This window comes from Dromaius novaehollandiae, chromosome 7 (genome assembly GCF_036370855.1).
Source record: "Dromaius novaehollandiae isolate bDroNov1 chromosome 7, bDroNov1.hap1, whole genome shotgun sequence".
Classification (NCBI taxonomy): Eukaryota; Metazoa; Chordata; class Aves; order Casuariiformes; family Dromaiidae; genus Dromaius; species Dromaius novaehollandiae.
In genome coordinates, this window is record NC_088104.1 from 24,270,750 (window position 1) to 24,290,341 (window position 19,592).

A 19,592-nucleotide genomic window follows, 5' to 3' on the forward strand; every position below is an offset into this window, starting at 1 on the left:
GGATCATGGAAACAAATTCTAGTATGTTATTAAGTTCTGTGGGTAAAAGAAATTTTCTTTTCAAAACCGAAGCTTTCTAGGTAACATAATTAGCAGTAAACAAATGGCTGCCACACAGGGAGAATCATTTTACACTCTCCACATCAGTGCTGCTTTAGAAAATAGTTTTAGATGCCCATTTTATATATCATTAATAAGCATTATTTCCTTATGGGAGACTTACCCTATAAACTAGTGTCTGTATTCATGAAAATAGCTTTGTGGAAATTTGTAATTGAAATAAGAAGTCTTTCTATTAATAGGAGCCTAGAAGACTGTGCCATAAATGTATTTAAAAATGTAAAGTATCAGTTTTTAATGTCACCTATTTTTTTTTCTCTTGTCAATGTGCTGCTCTTACTACGGTTCAGAAAGCTTTGTAAGATTCTGAGAGGAGATGAGAAAGATTTTAAGCCGAAACCTCTGTCTCCTGGGTAGTTTTGAGTTTCTCGGTTACTGGCGAAACCCATAGGGCATACTTGAATAAGGTCTTAGTCTTTCAACTGCTGTAGTGCTTCCAGCTTTTGGAGGCAGCCGATACATGCTACCCTGCACACTGCTGAGACCTGGTGCGCTTGATACTGTTACAGGCATTGTAATACTGAGTTAGCTCTATAGATACAAGGGTGATTAAAAGATGCACAGAGCCCAGCTCTATCAAAATATGGTATTCCCTGCCTCGGAAAACATGGCTAAAGAGCTCTAGTCACACTTTGTTTTCAGTGTTAAAATTAGCAAATTAGCAGTGTGCCTTGACCTCACAATCCTGCCAGCTGCTTAGAAAGGAATTGGGACAAAACAGAAATCAGGGATATCTGGGTCAGAGTATTTACAAAGGTTTGCATCTCAGCCCTCTGCTGGCCCCTCAATAGCAATTTCCTCCTCCAGCCAGCACTGAATACTGGCAAAGTAACATGATACTTTTGGAATAAAAGGAGGATTTGTTTTAGAAGCTCCCTCTGGATGCATGCATGAGGAATCTGGCCCTCAACTAGAGAGGGACAAAACTGGCAGATGGAGAAGGTTTTGTAAATAACTGAAAACAGTTTGTAAGACTGAGCACTGGATGAAACAGTCTTCTAGCATAACATTGTAAGATCATACCTGGAGAATTTATTTATTTATTTATTAATATGGCAAGGATTCCTCTTTATAGTGACCTACTTTATTTCTTCATTTAGAGATCAACTATACATTTGAAGCAGAAAATGAGAGGAGGCAATTAGGCCTGCCATCTAGAGTACGATTTAAAGACCATCCGGCTGATCAGTTTACTGCAACTACAATCCTAAGGGGACAGAATTCAAAAGAGTGTGTGTCGACCAAGCTTGTACTACAGGTAAGGCAGAGTATTTTTACTTCATTTAGGCACGTTTGAAACAAAAGCACGCTCTGCTTTCAGTCTCATGGTACTTTCATATATAACTGAAAAGTCGCGTGCAATATAAAACAACCATAGTTAAATAAGTATTACCTTGCTTTTCCCTGCACACATGTTGCTTCCTCCTCAGCCTTTCTTCTAAAGTATGAATAAAAGTTTCAGCTACTGCAGTGTACCCTGAAGGTCAATAGAGCTGACCTAATTTAGAAGAATAGAGAGGGAGTAAGTGCCAAAAATTGAGAGCTGTTGGAAGACACAGAAGTAGATGTTGTAGAATTTAATGGTGTGACTGGCTAGGGAAGGAGTTTTAATGCACAGCTTTTGGAGGGGATGAATGGGCAGGATAAGAAAGCTTTGTACATGCTTTCTGAAAGGTGACATTGCTCCAAAAGCTGATCAAATTCTCTGCCCATAGTTCAGGGGTAATTACCCTCCAATGTTCCTTATGGCTACAGGAAATTAAAAAGCTTGGCCCTAAGGTATAGGAAGGAGGTGTGCCATTTTACTGTTGTAGCATGAGTTTCACCTGCTTGAGTTACCATCTGTTATTAGTAGTTCTTATCTGTGAGAGAAATCAAAGCAGGAAGCTAGAAAAAAAAGACAGTAGTTCTAAGATCCTTGTGTTCTTGCATGTTTTTAGAAAAGCCTGGGTTTCTGTATAGTGAATAGTTTTAATATTGCAAAATATATCCAGAGAGATTTTGCTTCACAGCGTGTTACAGAATGTGTATCAAAAGCTAGTCTTTGTGTTCTGTTTTTTCCTGTTCTCTATACTGTACACTAACTATGCCATTTAAAATATTTTGACAGGAAAAAATTAAAGATAAGCTACGCCCCATTCCTGTATCAGTTAGTGTGAAAATTGCTGGCCTGGAGTCTAGCTCACCATCCGTAAGAAAAGAAAGAGCACTTCCGGATCTTATACCAATTCTAAATTCAGATGAATCTGAAACAAAGACCACAAAAGTAAGCTTTTCTTAGAGCATATTTCCAAGAAATAAGCACTTTACGTAGTTGCTAAATTTTAGAGGGTATACAAAACTAAGTTATGACCAAAGGAAGTAACTGGGTGGCACTGGACTTATGACTACTGGTTTGTATTTTGCTTTGCAAAATGTTATGAACTTGGTCCTGTATTTTTCTTGGAACCAAAGGGAGGATGGTATAGCCTTTAGGGTTTCCCCCACCCTAGTAAACTTAGGAGGAAACATGCTGTGGATTAAAATGGGAATCCATCATCTCCTGCTCTGATCATTTGTCTCACGTCACAGACTATTGTTCAGTCTAATTTTCATGTGGTTGGGATGCTCTAACCGTATAAGACCTCTGCATCTGTGATGTAAAAGAGAGCAAGTACTTTGGGTAAAAGATCTCATTTCCTCAATCCCCATTGAAGAATAAGACTTAGGGATGTTTTGCCTCACTTGAGGTGTACTTAGAAGGGCAAACCACCAAGTTTTATCTAACTTTGCCTTTTAATCACAGTCATGGTTTTCATTTACCAGCAATAAGGTCTCTGTCTCACACAGGAAAAACTCTCTTGACTTCCCTAGGCAAAAAGTGGAGTCAAGTTAAGATCTTGTTTTTACCAAGAAAGTGTCTCCGAGCTCCCTGTAGATGCTTTATGCAGTGCACATCAGCAGTCTTCTTTTAAGTTAGTATCATATGGTATGTAATAAAAGTGCTTTGGTTTTATTTAGGTGGAGTTCTTAAAAGAAGGATGTGGAGAAGACAATGAATGTCACAGCAATCTAAAACTTCAGTACCGATTTTGTACTAGAGAAGGAAATGAAGACAGATTTACCTATTTACCAACGTAAGCCTTGACTGATGCATTGCTAAAATTCAAGTTATTAAGAAGTGCTGAAGAGGGCTTTTAGGAGAGGACTTTTGGGTGACTTAAAGAGCTTGGCTCTGTTAGGCCTAGCAAGAGGAGGCCTGATCCGTCAGGGGTACAAACATAGGTCAACCTGTTGAAGGAAATTGGTGGTACAGAATCAAATGGATACAAAGAGGCCATAACCATGGGGCAGTAATTTATTCAGAGAGGATTCATCACTATTAAACATCACGAACCAGATACAAATGCTAGTTCAGAAATACTATAGACTATTGATTGCTTGAAGGATATATTAGAAAATCCTATCCTGTTAACTGCTGGCCACTGTTGGAGTGAAATACTGGTCTGGAAAAAAACCTGTGACCATTCTTATGTTTATGTTCTTACAGTAATTTCTCAAAGTATAGGAATTCTATTTGGGTAAATCTTAGTAAGAAGCAAACTTTCATATGCATTTGTTTTCCTAATGCACAAAACCACGTATATTCTCTTTCCGTAGTGAAAATGACATGCCAGTGCTTGTTCTGAAAGATCAGAAAGATATTGCTCTGGAAATTACAGTGACAAATAATCCATCTGATGCAAAAAATCCACAGAAAGATGGCGAAGATGCATACGAAGCTAAACTAATTGCAACTTTTCCAGATAGTCTGACTTACTCTGCATTCAGGGAGATGAGGGGTTATCCTGTAAGTATTTTTTAAGAGGAAAGATATTCAAATTTTAAAATATTTTTAGCATGTTTTCACTTTTAAATGTATTCCATTAATTCAGGAAAAACAGTTAACCTGTGGTGCTAACCAAAATGGCTCTCAAGCAGAGTGTGAACTTGGAAATCCTTTCAAGAGAAATTCCAATGTAAGTTGTGCCTATTTTACTCAAGTTACAAAACCTGATTCCCAGCTGCAGTCTTCCAAAGTTCCCATGTGTCATATCTGGAAATTTGTTTCGGATCTGTCTTTGTTAACATTTGAACATGGTGGTGTATTTCTATAATATTGTACATTGTTCTGTACAATATTTCCATAATTATGGATGTTCTTTCTTGTTTAGGTAACCTTTTATCTGATCTTAAGTACCACTAAAGTTAACGTTGATACCACAGACCTGGACATTAATCTGAAGTTGGAAACGTAAGAATTTTTATGGGGTGGGTGTGTGTGCGTGTGCGCGCGTGTGTGCGCATGCCTGCCTGCAGAGTTTTCACAAATACTTCTAAACATTTGAAATTAACTTGTTTGGTTGATAAAGGCAATTTAACAGTAATGTAAAAACTGGTGAATTTTTAAAATTAAACAGCATTGTTTTCTTTTCATTGTAGAACAAGCACTCAAGTTAATTCGACTCCAATTACTGCTAGTGCTAAAGTGGTTATTGAACTGCTTTTATCGCTCACTGGGTAAGTGCTGATAGCATAACAAATGAGCATGTTGCGGGGAGAGGCGGGGGAAAAGCACCTTTACTGCAGCCTTCATTAAAATCTGATTATTCTCCTTCTCCCTCACCCTGCAACTGAACAGAGTTGCTAAACCTTCTCAGGTATACTTCGGAGGTAACATCGTTGGTGAGAGTGCTATGAAATCTGAAGATAATATTGGAAACCTTATAGAGTATGAATTCAGAGTGAGTAATTTAGGTTAATGCCAAGAGCTGCTTTTAATCAAATTAATGATTTCTCTCTTTATGTATATGAATACTTGGAAAAGTTGCTGGATTTAAAATTGGCTTTTCTTGTCCCAGAATCCTGTTTTCCTGTTCAGAACATGCAGTCTGCTTGCAGACTAGAGCTTCCTCAGGCCTTGAAGGTTTTTGATCATATTCTGAGGAAGTGGCCTGTGGCTGGTTGTACACTCTTTTTAGAACAGTTCATGCACATTCACCTGTACAGCATAAAACTCCATGGAGGTATGGGACAAAACTTAAACCCAAAATTTGAACCGTGGCATGCCCAGATATTTGCTCGTGCACACAGATGGTGAGTATGGACACTTATGCATGCAGGAGTCAACATGCACAAGGGAACTCTATACAGGAGCTGTTTTGAACGTGTGGGTCCAGTTCACCCACTTGGCCTTCTGCCTAATTAATAAATCAAGGACTGTGGAGAAGGCTAAGGGAGAGGATTCTGGTTTGGTGAAAAGTATGTTTAGCAGTAAGAGACTTATTTTCCCGCATCATTAATACAAGCACCAGTGTATTTGTGCATAGTAGTTGTCAGGATTATTCTCATAAATCCATCTCTATCAAATCCTTTACTTCCTTCTGTACCTCCTTATTTATCTACTGTTGTAATGTAGAAGCAGTTAGAATATCTCTTTTTGAACTTGCTCTCATAAACAGTAATGCTAAGAAAGCAAAACCAGTTTGGGAAACAATTCACAAATTCCTGGAGTACTTCAGAAAGTATACTTTCTACGTCAGAGTTTCTCTTAAAGTCGAAATTCCTATCAGTTATGCAATTGAATGATTTGTTAACTCTGAAGAGTTAGTGCTGTTGTTTCCTATGAAGATAGATTTCTAAAAATCAATGGCTTATCATACTTGTTATGGAATTCTAGTGTTTACACGTTTAAGTGCTGTATCTTAGTTGCTATCCAAATGTGCTAGTTTTAGTATATGGTTTGTCTTTATGCTGTATATAGACTGTCTTTCAACAGCTTTTAAATTTCCTGTTAGCCAAATGCTTAAAACTTGCCAAAGTCAAGAACCGTTTTGTTTGAAAAGAAAATCCCTTTAAACCAGATTTCACAGTTTAAAGAATGTTTGTTTCTACAGGTAACTAACTTGGGCAGGCCACTTAAAACATTTGGCACAGCTTCCCTGGACATCCAGTGGCCAAAAGAAATTAGTAATGGCAAATGGCTGCTTTATTTGATGAAAATAGATTCCAAAGGCTTGGAAAAAGTCTCCTGTCAACCCCAGAATGAAATCAATTATTTGCGTGTTACGGTATGTTACTCAATCTTCTCCTGTTGATGAATTAGGACAACGTTAAAGCATCACAGCATGCAATAGTAGGGCCTAAGTATTTCTCTCCAGAACGAATTTTTTGTCTTAAGCAGCTCACAGGCATAATACATAAACAATTTATCAAGGTTTAAGCTTATTAGGAGACTGCATAATAGCTAACGACATAAGCTATAGGATAGCTATCTCATGTTGATTTTACCTGCCATGGGCCAGGTGTACACTGTTGTCACATTCTGCACAGGATGAAACTGCTGCTTGCTTTAATGCATTCCAACATTACTGAAATCTGTTTCTGTTTTTACATGAAAAAAGGATAACCAATAGTAAACATCTCCTGGTCCTCGGGGAATTCTGTAGACTTTTCTGACGGAAATAGGGCTTGCTCTTAAATGTATTTATTTACACCAAATATGATAAAAAGTTTCTTAAGCAAGACTTTCATAGCTCTTCATTGTGCCTACTTAGTAAGATTTTTTTCTAAACCCTAAGCACTCATTTTCATACTTACAATCTAGTTAATTTCAACAGACATGCACATAATTGATCTAACTAAAAGCTTTCTTTTTCTCGGGGAAAAGGAATTAACAAGTTTTATTCCAAAGTATTCACACACAATCTCAATGCGATCGGGGAAAACTTGTAATTTTCATAAATAATGAAAACCACATGCACATAAATCCACTTCTGTCAGTTTGTTGAACACTGCATTAGTTAATAAAACTTTTAGCGAGTGTAATTAGTATACAGTTCATAATATGCATCTTCTGACCTTGCTACCTCTGCCACTTTTTCTGCTTTAACATAGTAGCATTAGTAATCTGTATTTAGAACAAAAATGGAAAGAGCATTTAAAGCTTTATAGAATTAAAAACCTCTCCACCTCTTAAAAGACAAGAGAATAGTCAGTTGATCTGTTCTTTAGTTAATCTCAAATTCCAGTGATTGTCCTGACTCTGCTCTTAGCAATAAAGGTAGACAAGCAGGGATATACAGGGATGTTGCTCACGTGTGCTGATTTTGGAGCAAGCAAGCAGACTCTTCTTTTGTTTTTCTACTTCTATGAGGGGGACCAGAATTAAGAAATACTTCTGCTATACCACTAAAAATCTTTACATCAAACTTTTTTTTTTTTTTAAAGGAATCCCATAACTCAAGGAGGAAACGTGAGGTTGCAGAGAAGCAGATTATAGACAGCAAAACATTTTCTTTATTCTCAGAAAGAAAATACAAGACTTTGGTAAGCATATCACACCAACTACAGTTCCATCAGATATCTCTCCCTTCACTCCTAATAGGGCTTTTCTGAGTTTGGCAGAGTGAAAGAAGATATCTTTCTTCGCTTTGTTTCCATCTTTATTATCAAATACTGGTGTGATTAAGATTTGGTCCATTTGTATTATCTTCTGATGAGAGAGGGTTAGGAAAGAATTTCTGTATAGTTACCTACATTAAACTAAAGTATCATTATCATATTTTCCCATTGCTTTCAGTCCAAGCAGATTTGTTTCTTGTACGTAAAGAAGATGCATGTCATCCAGTATGTTAAACAACCTTAAATCCTAGGAGTCTTTTAGTCAAGTTGTAAGGATGTGGTTTTATTTACATGCAGAAATTTGTAATTGCAGGACTGCAATGTGAATGCACGCTGTGTGGATATAAAATGCCCCTTGAATGGTTTGGACAGCAAAGCATCTATTTTGCTGCGTTCCAGACTCTGGAACAGTACTTTCTTAGAAGTAAGTGTGCTTACCTGCCGTTTTTGAGAAATCATAATTCTTTCCTGTTCTGTGTCTGATGTCCATATTTTATTTTGAAACAGGAATACTCCAAAATGAACTATCTAGACATTCTCGTTAGGGCTTCAATCAGCGTTCCTGCTGCAGCTGAGAATGTTAAACTCACAAATGAAGTTGCTCAGGTAGGCTCAACATTTACACGAACTATGTGTGATTATGATGATCATGTTTCCAGTTTATCTGAAGAGACTGGAGAAAATAAAACACTTTAAAACAAAAGGAGCTATCAGTTAGATTTTTAACTGAATTTTGAATTATTGATCCTTTCCACTTTTAATCAGGTTGGAAGAATTAACTGTCATACTGAAATGATCAATCTTTCCTGGAGCAGGTGCCCTATGCTTAGAAAGCCAGGTATAAGAATAGCATCTGACAGGAGATTAGTAGGGAACACCCCCCCGTTCCCCCCCCCCCCCCCCCCCCCCAAAAAAGCATTTTTTGTAGATGAGAGAGAGAAGACATCTTGTCAGAAAAGAGATGAGACCATGTAGGTTGCAGTTTTGGATTAGACAGACCTAGATGCTTTTGAAATGCTCTTACCATCATCTTCACACTTTTTCTTTACTTTAGGTGCGTGTTACTGTCTTTCCTGCAAAAACGGTAGCACTTTATACAGGGGTGCCTTGGTGGATCATCTTAGTGGCAATTCTTGCTGGAATACTGATGCTTGCACTGTTGGTATTCTTACTATGGAAGGTAAGTTTTTATTCATCTGGTCATTTCACATTTCCTGGTTTACAAATGACAAGATAGGAAACTAATTAAGGAAACAATCAAGTATTTTGTAGTTGACACATGAAACAAAAAGCAAAGTTGCATAAACTGTACCTTATCTTTTTCAATTTTGCAACATTTGGGATGAAAATGGTCACACGGGAACACCTGTTACCCTTTTGTATCATGAGATTTTTCTGTTTCTAGCTCTTCAAAAGGAAATGTTTTGAGTTCTAGGCAGAGACCGTTTCAGAGACCGTAGTTACTTTGATATGGATACACCTACTTGGGGCTTCTGTGGCTTCTGCAATTAGATGTAAAGCTGCTTTTTGTGTTGTGAACTATCTACAGATGTCTAGCTTTGCAGTTAATTTCTCATCACATAAGAAACACCATTAAACTGACCGTAGATGAAGATAATACCTTAAAAGGTACAGAAATAACACATAGCCAAGTGTATGGCTAATTTCTTTAGTATTGGCTTGTCATCTTAAAAACTCTAAAGGAGTAAATAAATGTTTAAAATGAAAGGTTAACAATTTGCAAATGAAAAATCAAGTGGCTGTCTTTCTTACAAGTTTTGGCATTTTCTATAACTTATTGTGGTTCCAAACGTAAGAGGTTAGTTCTCTTACTCTTGCCTCTTAATCTACCTTGGCAGTTAATATTTGTTGCTAGGGGATAGCAGAAGGTTGTTAAGAAAGAAAAGGCAAAGAGGAATGTCCCATCTGACTGTCACTTACTGTCTTCTGGAGAAACTGCTGCAACTGGCCTCACTGAGGAGCTACTGCTTGCTGCAAATCACCTCTTACAGGCTAATCCCAGCTTCTTTCCTTTCCAAAAAATGCCCAGCTCCTGCTGCAGACCTCCCTGATGAATTACACAAAACAACACTTTCATTGGGCTGCTAGGTTATAACCAAGTGTTTTATTGCACGTACATACATACACATGGTATTGAATGTTTTGATGACAAACACTGAGGCCATCCTATGAAGAACAGAGATGGTACTTCAGAACCAATTACATGATTGGGTACAATCAAGCATTTGTCTCAAGAGATTTAACTTATTTATATTTTGCCATTTTAACAGCACAAGTCAAAGCAATAAGCTTATATATCTTATAATTCACCTACCCTGTGCACTAGTCCATGAACTGATTTCTGTACAGATTTCTACCGTTCTTCACAGCTTTAGTTGCCGTGAACATACTTGAATGTAAAAAAGATACATTATACAGATTTATAAAAAAAAAAAAAACGAAGGTAAGTTCCTAATCTCAGGCTATTCTATGATTTTACAGATTAAGTTAGTTCAACAAATTCTCTAGTTCAGAAACAGTTGCGAGTTTTCTCGTGATTTTTTTAGGCAATGAACCTATGAAAGGGATGACAGGAAGACAGTTCACAAAGTTCATTTAAGTTAGTTTTAACAGATTTGACTTTTTCTAGTCCACAAAAATTGACTAAATACCTTGCTTCCTTGTAGTGTGGTTTCTTCAAGAGAAATAAGAAAGATCATTATGATGCCACATATCACAAGGCTGAGATCCATGCTCAGCCATCTGATAAAGAGAGGCTTACTTCTGATGCATAGTATTGATCTACTTCTATATTGGTAATCGATCAGTATCTTTTAATTTTTAGCTGTGGCACATGCTGTGGTTGCGGTGGCTAACTATGAGCTTTTGCTGCATATATTAACTGCTGGATTTCGAACTATCAGTACTTGCTTACTCATTCTGTTGACAGATTTTCAGCTTTTGGTGCACGTGAACAAACACAGAAGTTTACCTTGGTCTAAAAAGCTTTTTTTTTAATATATATATATCTTTAAAAAACATCTTGATCTGTTGCAATGGTTTTTACTTTTTTATTTTTTACATTGATGTTTTAACAGTACAAGTTAGTTTTTAAGCTTTAGAGATGGTAATCAACACTGTGCAGAGTTAAGATTTAAAGTTAAGACTACACAGAAGATAAACTTGCTTTATTAACCTTTAGTGCATGCTAAAAAGTACATGTTACTCATAATGAAAGCGATTTTCATAATAAAAATTTAATTGCTGTGGAAACATCTTTTTTCCTTCAGTTCTAAGGTATACTCTTCTGGTCACATACCTTTTTCTGCTGAAGCTACTAGGTGCATGATGATTTATGCTTCTAGCAACCGTTACACAAAATTTAAGACAATAAGTGCATGTATATTAATTAGTGGTGCTTGGGATGGGATTTTGTAACTAAAATCTGTCAATATAGTGCATAATGAAATGATGGAGATAGACCATATCTTTAGCTATGCCTCTACTTTTTTTTTTTTTTTTTTTTTAATTCAGGTCTGTGTAAGTTCCAATAGATTTATATAAAAACAACTCTCACCCCCCAGACTCACCACCCCAAATATATGAACAAACCTTGACAGTTTCATTTTGTGTGCTAGCAATATCTAAGGACAGATGTCTGTCCTGCACTTAATCTTGACCTCAGAGATTGTAAGCATGTAAAGTTGAGTGTCTACTTTGGCCGCAACGCTGCAAAGATGATGACTGGTTGCATCAAAAGTCCATTTTATTTTGAAAAATAATTTCAGTCCATTCTTAAATAAATAAAATCAGTTTTATGTCAGCTTTGAATTAAAAAAAAATACTGCAGGGCTCAAATAAGCTGAACTAGACTTCACCTAGGGAGACTTGTGTCATCATGGTACATTAAAAAACTTTAAAAGTCTGCCTGTTCATTACTGTACAGCAAACTAAGCAAGACCACATGTGTAGTTAAGCTGAGATGACTATAGTTGCAATGGTGCTTTGGAAAGCATGGCCCTAGCGTAACTTTTCTTGCAGGCACTGGTAATCTTTCCATAAGTTTTAAAAGAGAAATCATGTCACCCTATAAGAGGATACTGGAGCACACACCTAGCTTTGATTAATTCAGAAGAGGCATGCTTTCCTGAAGTGTTACCATTTTTTCCTCTGTGCAGCATTAAATTCTCTCACTAGATGAGCAAATACCTTTCTTAAAAAGACTTGCAAAGACTTATAAAACAAATTTAGAAAGTTACTGAAAGGAATTTGTTTAAGATCTCAGACTACTGAAATGTTGGACTTATGCTATTTGTCTGCAACTGCTTGCTGCTGGAACTAATTTAGACACTGTTATGTATCTTATAGCTAAGCACACTATGTTTTTGACCAAGATCTTTTTCTTCTCAATTTTCTTACCTGTATATCTGTGCAAAGGAAGAATGTGCTGCCTCTGTAATTACAGTACTTTGGCAACAACTTATACTGTTCCTTTTCTACTCTGCCCCAGTGTGGGTTCTTCCAGCGTTCTAGGTACGATGACAGTGTCCCCCGATATCATGCTGTAAGAATTCGAAAAGAAGAGCGACAGATCAAAGATGGGAAATGCAATGATCTTGAGACAAAACAGTGGATCACAAAATGGAATGAGAATGAAAGTTACTCTTAAGGAAAAGTTTGTTTTGCCTCCACAGAGTTTAGCCAGTTGTTTTCATTAATGGAATACCAATGGAGTTGGACCTGTGTACACTATGGACATTCACTGTTTGATTGTAGATATTACTGCTTATATTGAGGCTTTTGTTTGCACAGTTAAAATTGCTTCAACAGACTTTATTTGCATTATTTAATTTCCAGACTGCCTCTTTTCCCCTTCACATCTAACTCACACTTTAGAAGATGCTGTATTGATTTGGGTCTTTTCTGCAATATGCACATCCACCATGGCAGACTTTTTCCTATGATCCTAACATTCCTGGTGTGCAAGGAATGCATGGTTAAGGTCAAGATAGGGTCTCCATTCTTCCCTCAGTGCACACAGTGGCCTTGACACACTTTGTTCAAGTGAAATCTGAAGAGCTGCAAATCTACTTTAGTTGTAAGCTTTGCCTGCTACAGTAGTTAGGGCTTAACAAAAAGCATCATCTTAAATTACATGTGCAATAGGTCATGTTGCTCAATTTTTAAGATCAGAGTGTGTGAATCTTGCTCACACCAAATATACACAGGTTTTTTTTAAAGAGAGGCTTGAATATTAGATGTACTTTTTGTATATATACTTTAGTCATTTTTGTATTTATTTTTGTTATAAATCATTGTCTTTGACTAACCATTAGGCCAAAGACTTAACTGAACCTTCAAACCCACTGTGTTTGTGAACTTCAGATTACAAGACCTGAAGCTTTCACAGTATTTTAATAAATCACTACAGGTGCCAATGCTTTCTAAAAATGTAAATATTTATTCCAGTGATGTATGTGGGGGCTTTTTTTCCTGATACTTATTTTACGTAATAAGAATTACCAGGTCTTGTAACATGATTTGTATATTACTTCAGAATATTTAACGATTTGGACACTAAGCAGAAGTATGGTTTTAAATACAGTTTTATACTCACTGCAAGAGAAGTGACAGGTTCTCTGGAAACAGCTTTACAGCTTCACGAAGATTTTGTTTGGAGAAAAGTGTTGACTACTGCATCTGTTGTATAGCACTTGAAGGAGGCCATAAGGCCTAACTTACCTTAATTATGGGGATCTGAGCTGATCCTCTTTGAGACTACTGAATTGTCTTGAATACCTGAATGTTGATAAGAATAGAGCCACAACGTTGTGCTTATCAGTAATCTAATTATTGTAACATAAGTGATTTAAATACATAACTATTTAAAGAGTTTACTTTTTTTTTTAACCCATGTTCTAAAGTGTTGGTACTATTTAAGAATGAAAATTTATCTCACAATTGTTTATTCCATGTAAAACAAAACTCTACTCAAAGTATGCACGCTAATTGCTAGTAATTTGAACTATGCAAAAACCTCTTTGTACTTTTGCCCTCCTAGGGGTAAAAACCTGCTAAGAGGGCCTTTGTCAGGTGTCTTATTTGTATTATTAACTTTGAACATACCTATTATAGAAAGTGCATTCATTTAATAGGCTCTTCTTCCTTCTACTGAATAATCTTGGTATGTTGTGACCCTGATTTTTATGAACACTTACACACATATATAGCTGTTATCCAGTTTTTGACCTTTTAAAATTCTAGCTTACCTGCTGAAAGGCTAATGAGGAGCTAAGAAGCTTGACAAACTACTGTATGTAGCCTTTGATTTAAAAGCAATGTCTTCCCCACCCTGCCCCCCTCAATTGTGGCACTGCTGTAAGAACATGAATGTCTCAACAGTGTTAAACTGAAAGGTTTTGAAAATAAGTCGTATCACTGGTATACTTTCACTTTGAACATTTGTCACTGGTATACTTTTGTCTCAAACAGTTTTTATACGAGCTAGCAATGCTACATCATTCCATGATTAGAAATTACCTGTGGATATTTGTATAGAAGTGTGAAATAAATTTTTTTTAATTAAACACTGTTTTTGGTAAAGGCATTTTCTTATTAATTTCATAAATTACTTTCAGCTCACTAGTCCATTCGAAGACAAACTGCAAATTGCAAGCTGTAATGAAGCAAAACTATTAAAGTATTAGCTTTAAAAAAACTATCCCAATCTAAATATGGCCATAGCACTAAATGACCACACCCGTGCAAGGAGGTGGCCACAACAGCTGCAGCTGATACCGCACAATCTCCCACACGCAGGCTGGCTCCTGCCTGCTGCGGTTTCCAGCACTGGCAGGAGTCTGGCAGCCAGGCGGCAATGCTGTCAACAGCGCAGCTCCACACCTGGACTCCTGACAGGGGAGCTGCCCTCTCCCTTCTCACTTCGCTCTGGTGCTGCCCAGGCCTAAAGGCACTGGAGATGGGCTACCACGCTGCAGCTTCAGTGCAGGCAGTCTTCTAAGAGCCCCCTTGCCAAAGGGGTGTTGTTGACAAGTGGGGTAGGCAGAAGAGTGTTCCCCAAAATCAATCAAGGACTTCACCCACCTCTCTGTACCTAGCAGTGGAAGTGTGATACTGACTGTGATAAATGCACAGGATACAGAGTGAACTCCAGAAGAACTCAGGAAAGCTAAAAGGTGTGGCAAACAAGGATTAGTGGATTTTTTTTTTCTTAAATCTCTGTTTTTAAGATGTTACTCATTACAGGATGTTTCACTTTCCTCTGCTGAAAGATGCAACAAGTGCTAAAGATAAGAGTTAAGAGGACACATTCTAGTCCAAGGGAGTGACAGACAAGGAGGCCAGTGTTTATTATAGCTGAGGAATTTCCAGGAGTATAACCAGCAGCTGCTGCTAGGTCTCTCTGAGCATGCTGAAGGTGTGGAAGCAAGCACCTTCTATTAATTCCTTAATTAGTCTCATTGACAGGGTTATAACAGACACAAGCATTTGTCCACAGAAATACAAAATAGGGACTGGCAGAGCAGGTAGGTACCCTCCCATGAACCACAAGACCATGGCTGTCAAAACAGACCTTGACAGCATTGTATCACTAGAAGAATCTAGTGTAGGGCCTGGCTTCTGTTCAGCAGCACAAATAAGTTACCTATAAGGTATAAACAAGTTTTTTTTTCCTACCACACTGCACACAGCCTCAGTTACCACTGTGTGTATAGCTTAAGGCACACTAATAGAACACTAGTAAAATGGCCTATATATTTAACTGACACAGGTGCCAATCTTACAAGAAAAGCTTCCTACATAAGTCACCATGGTAGCATAATTTCAAGAAGAACGTGTGTGGAGGAAGAGAAGGAACAGGGTGCACTGAAGCAAACAGCAGGGGACACAGAACATAAGTAGACTAGAAAAGATTTTTTGATGAAGGCACTACAACTCAAATCCATTTGCAGCACACTGAGCCACAATCCTGGCTGCCACTGCAGCACAGTATCTTAACTAAAAATCAGACAATACACAGGACCAGAAACCTGCTTACATGCAGCAGGTTTGGGGCAGGGGAGGCACAAGAAAGTGTTAGCAGTCAGTCTGCAAAAAACCCATGGGGACAAATTGTTCTTAAACAAGAAAATAAAGCAGTACTTCAAGGCAGCTCAACAGCATGGAAGTGCTGCTGGTTTTTCAGACAAATCCATCTATGTGTGGAAACAAGAATCCAATCAGCATATTTCCCTCCTGTGGCTTTGTAAGCAGTTAGTTCAGTTCCATCCCAGTCCTTGGACATGAGTATATTTTTCTTCCAAAGCTCTGGATTCATAATTAATATTATATATGTTTTATAACTTCATAAACCTTACCACTTTGCTGGGCATGGGCTGCAAGAGAGGAATGATGGCTCAGTGCAGTTCTTCTTGCATTCGTCCTTCCCAAGCAACATCCTTGGGGGCCTTCCAGCCAGCCTTGCTGGCTGTGCCCTATAGCAGCTGCATCTGTGCTGGGGCGCTCCATCAGGGCAGCAGACTCAACACACCAGAGCTCCACTGGAGAGCATCCCTCTTCCCCACCAACACAGACTGAGATGAGAAAGAGGAACTATGTAGTTAGAACTGTATATTGATGGTAAGGGGTATATATGTTGTGTTCTTTATAGTTTTTAAGGGGTTCAACTTTTTTTTTTTTTTTTTTTTTTTTTAAAGGTTTTTGGCTATCTTTGCAGCTGCTTACCTAAGGACAGGAAAAGTCAAATACTTCTGCCAAGAATGTCTGAAATGCTGCTGCTGAGTTGATTAAAAGCAGTGTTTGTGGGATATTGTAAAGCAGTATAAGACTGCTTGGGTTTTTTTTTAAAGCAGAGGGAACCAACAGGTATGTTACAGAGCTGAGCAATTTATTACTGCCAGCAGCTTGCAAGATATTCTGTGACTGACTCCAGTTTAGCGAGGAGAAACAACATAAAAATAACCATCCTGGAACAGACTATGGATCCATCTCAACCAGCATCTCACCTCTGACAATGGCTAACAGTAATGTGGCATGATATAGCATATAGTGATACTTTGCTCTTCCTGTTTCCACAAAAAATGAGTGCTTCAGAGAAATAAAGAATTATATACTGTATTTTTTCCTATGAAAGAAAAAGCCATCCATGACAATCATAATTTATCCAACTGTCTTGTGATCTTGTGTCACATGAAGTTGTAGATGGCAAAAAAAATCACAAACTCCATAGTTTAATTACACACTGGATTAAAATAAATAAGCATATCTGTATGTTCTTGAACCTACATAATTTAATCACAACTCAAAGAGAAGGCATTCCATGTTTCTGATCAACTCTGCTGCCACTTTATATATCTTATTTCTACTCTTGGAAAAGGAGAGAGATGAAAACCACATCAAATCAACGCAACCCTAGGAAAATTCTCTAACATAGCAAAAGCAGCTGAACTAATCAATAAAAAGGTAGGAACCATGACAAGCCCTAGTGCAGAGTAAATATACAAGCTGAAATGAAACAAGGTCAGACAGACCAGATAAGGGTGCAGGCATCACAGCAAAACACATAAACTGTTGGAAGAAAAAGAGAAGACAGAAATATTCTGTGGATATCTATGCAAGGAGACTGAAATTTTCTCTCTCTGATAAAGCTAATCGGAAAAGAAATAAAAAAAGAAAAAAAGAAAAGAAACAAAGTATCAGTACATGCAGCAACCAAAAATGGAGACTTCCATTAAGAGAACAGTTATGGTATGAGCTTAATAAATCAATAATTCTTTCTGTGGAACACCCAGCAAGATTGCTATGCTTTCAATAATCTTATTACACTTTAAATGACACTTCAAATTTTAAAATGAAGCTGCAAAAAAGCAAGTAATTGGTTAAGTTAAAATTAAAAGCTATATTTTCTATTATCTTAAACTCTGATTTGTTTTATCGCATTTGAATTGTGGATCTAGATGTATTATAATTTCAGGAACGCCAAAAAGCAAGAAGAGTGTCACAAGTTACCCTGACATAACACTAGTCAATAGAAAAATGCCAAGTGACAAAAAATAAAAAATTTATCCTTTTTGTGTTGCATAAGGGTTTACAGAAATTGATACACCACAGCGCAAATTAGTGCCATGCTACAGGATCTGGATCAGATCAGAGTAAACCCTCAGAAAACGATGAGAGAAATGGGTTAAAAGAGAGAAAATTCAACACGGGCCTTATCTAACATTTTAAAAGAACATGCTTTATGGGGATCAGTATCCAGATCAGTAGTTTAAACAAGACTGAGAAAAAACCTTTGGGTAAACAGATATGGTTTGTTCTGCCCTAAACATGGCTTTTAAAGAATTATCCACAATTCTTTATCCACAGGTCATTATCCACAATTACTTCTGTCACTGCTGACTCTACACAATTTTCCCTGACAAAAGTGCTCACTGTTTACACTGTCGACAATGGATTCTAGTCCACAACATTAAATGATTCATTTAGCTTCTGACAGTCTGCCACATCTTACGGACAGAGACTGATGTCCAATGATACATATAAACAGCAGTAAAAAGAAACAGTAAAAGAAAGATCAGAGCAGTAAAAGAAACATCAGGCATTAAGAGAGTAACATAAAAGCATAAAAGAGGCAACCAACCCAGAACCATCATAAATTGTAGCACTACCCAACTCACTGCCTGGAGGCGCTGCTTTAAACTACTGCTGGCTCACAATTGAGAATATATATATATATATATATATATATATATATATATATATATATATATTCAACCTGGCTATGTGTGTGTGTATATATATATATATGTATGTATACATATATATATATAGAGAGAGAGAGAGAGAGAGAGAGAGAGCGAGCGCGTGTGTGTGTGTGTCAGTCCAGGCCAGCAGTCCCTGGCCAGAACAGAACGAGCCATTCATTTTTCAGCACAAGATGGATGTGCGCTACAATGCCTTCTGTGTTTCAGTGCAACACAGGAAAACTTTAATCCATTATATTTTCACATCTCTAATAGGAAGCTCCAAGCAATCCAGCAAAGCACTGAAAAAATAAACGGAAACAGTAAAATAATTCTTACTCTAGCGCAGGCCATCGGATATCCATCCCTACTGTCAGGTCAGGGACCAGTCACAGGTACAAAATCTGTTTAAAGAACACCAAACAATACTTAAGAGCTGACTTCATACGATAAATTTATGGGACAAATATAAGTATCCGCAATAAAAGAAGCAAATGATAAAGAACCTGCTCCAGTATGGTACTGTATTGTATGCAATTTTGAACTGCAGCCAATTTAACAGGAATGCTTATAATCACTTTTAACTGCATTTTACATTATTGGTCTGGCTATTTTTACTTGACCATAACAAAGATGTACTAAATACCACTCATATATTGCATTAGCATTGCAACATCCACATTTGGCATAGTGATTTAGTGTTACAACATATGACCAATTTTTCAAGCAGTAACGACACGTACTCCGTCCACGATCAGCATCTGACCAGGTGCATATCCGTAAATACGAACTCCCCGCTTTTCTCTGCACTTTTTGGTTCTGTTTTGCCTGGTCACTAAAGTGCCCCCCCGCCCCGCGTCACTCCCGGGCGCCATCAGACGCAGGTGTGACCTGAGCGCCGGGGAGAGGCCGCAGCACCAGCGCGACCCCCTGGCTACTGGGAAACCCAGGGGCGTTAAATGGCGGCTCAGACCCCTCCCACGACTCCCGGGCCGGCTGCCTTCCCGCCAGGGCACGGGGCCGGCCGGGGCGCGGGGGCCGCCGCCAGGCGCTGCTCGGCTTCCACACAGCCAACGCCCGGGACAAACAGCCGCCCCTGGGCCCGAGGGGCGCTCGCGCCTCCCCGCCCCGCCACGACCGCCTCAGGGGCCGGTCCCGTAACGGCCCCCGGCCCCGCCTCGCCCTGCGCGGCCACCGCCCCCTCCCAGCTTCCCGCCCCGCGCGCCGCCTCCGCCGCCAGCCAGGCCCCGCTGCGGGCGCCTCCGGGCAGCGGGCGTGAAGCCCCGC

At 38.3% G+C, this 19,592-nt stretch overlaps 1 protein-coding gene and 1 long non-coding RNA gene across 4 annotated transcripts in view; one reads left to right on the forward strand and one right to left on the reverse strand.

The window, feature by feature from the left end:
• The window catches only part of ITGA6 (integrin subunit alpha 6), a 47,155-nt gene extending 33,026 nt beyond the window's left edge, over positions 1–14,129 (forward strand). The window contains exons 12-26 of one of the 2 annotated variants that reach the window (XM_026093124.2): positions 1,221–1,378; positions 2,231–2,386; positions 3,121–3,236; positions 3,760–3,949; positions 4,035–4,118; positions 4,314–4,393; positions 4,582–4,659; positions 4,781–4,883; positions 6,036–6,209; positions 7,369–7,467; positions 7,856–7,966; positions 8,050–8,148; positions 8,597–8,722; positions 10,230–10,358; positions 12,053–12,171. In XM_026093124.2, the coding sequence (XP_025948909.1) occupies positions 1,221–1,378; positions 2,231–2,386; positions 3,121–3,236; positions 3,760–3,949; positions 4,035–4,118; positions 4,314–4,393; positions 4,582–4,659; positions 4,781–4,883; positions 6,036–6,209; positions 7,369–7,467; positions 7,856–7,966; positions 8,050–8,148; positions 8,597–8,722; positions 10,230–10,337 (1,682 nt within the window). In that variant the 3' untranslated portion in view covers positions 10,338–10,358; positions 12,053–12,171. Of the gene's footprint in view, positions 1–1,220; positions 1,379–2,230; positions 2,387–3,120; positions 3,237–3,759; positions 3,950–4,034; positions 4,119–4,313; positions 4,394–4,581; positions 4,660–4,780; positions 4,884–6,035; positions 6,210–7,368; positions 7,468–7,855; positions 7,967–8,049; positions 8,149–8,596; positions 8,723–10,229; positions 10,359–12,052 lie in introns of both variants that reach the window. The other variant, XM_026093117.2, reaches the window with a different exon arrangement.
• Positions 7,855–19,459, reverse strand: LOC112979160 (uncharacterized). Of its 2 annotated transcripts, XR_003258122.2 has the most exons (6): positions 19,049–19,459; positions 18,645–18,709; positions 11,962–16,136; positions 9,484–9,610; positions 8,567–8,756; positions 7,855–8,215 (listed from the first exon to the last, which is right to left on the reverse strand). It is a non-coding gene; the product is annotated as an uncharacterized LOC112979160 (long non-coding RNA). The 2 variants fall into 2 exon arrangements; XR_003258124.2 differs by having other exon boundaries at positions 18,645–19,459.
• Between the last annotated feature and the right edge of the window lie 133 nt (positions 19,460–19,592).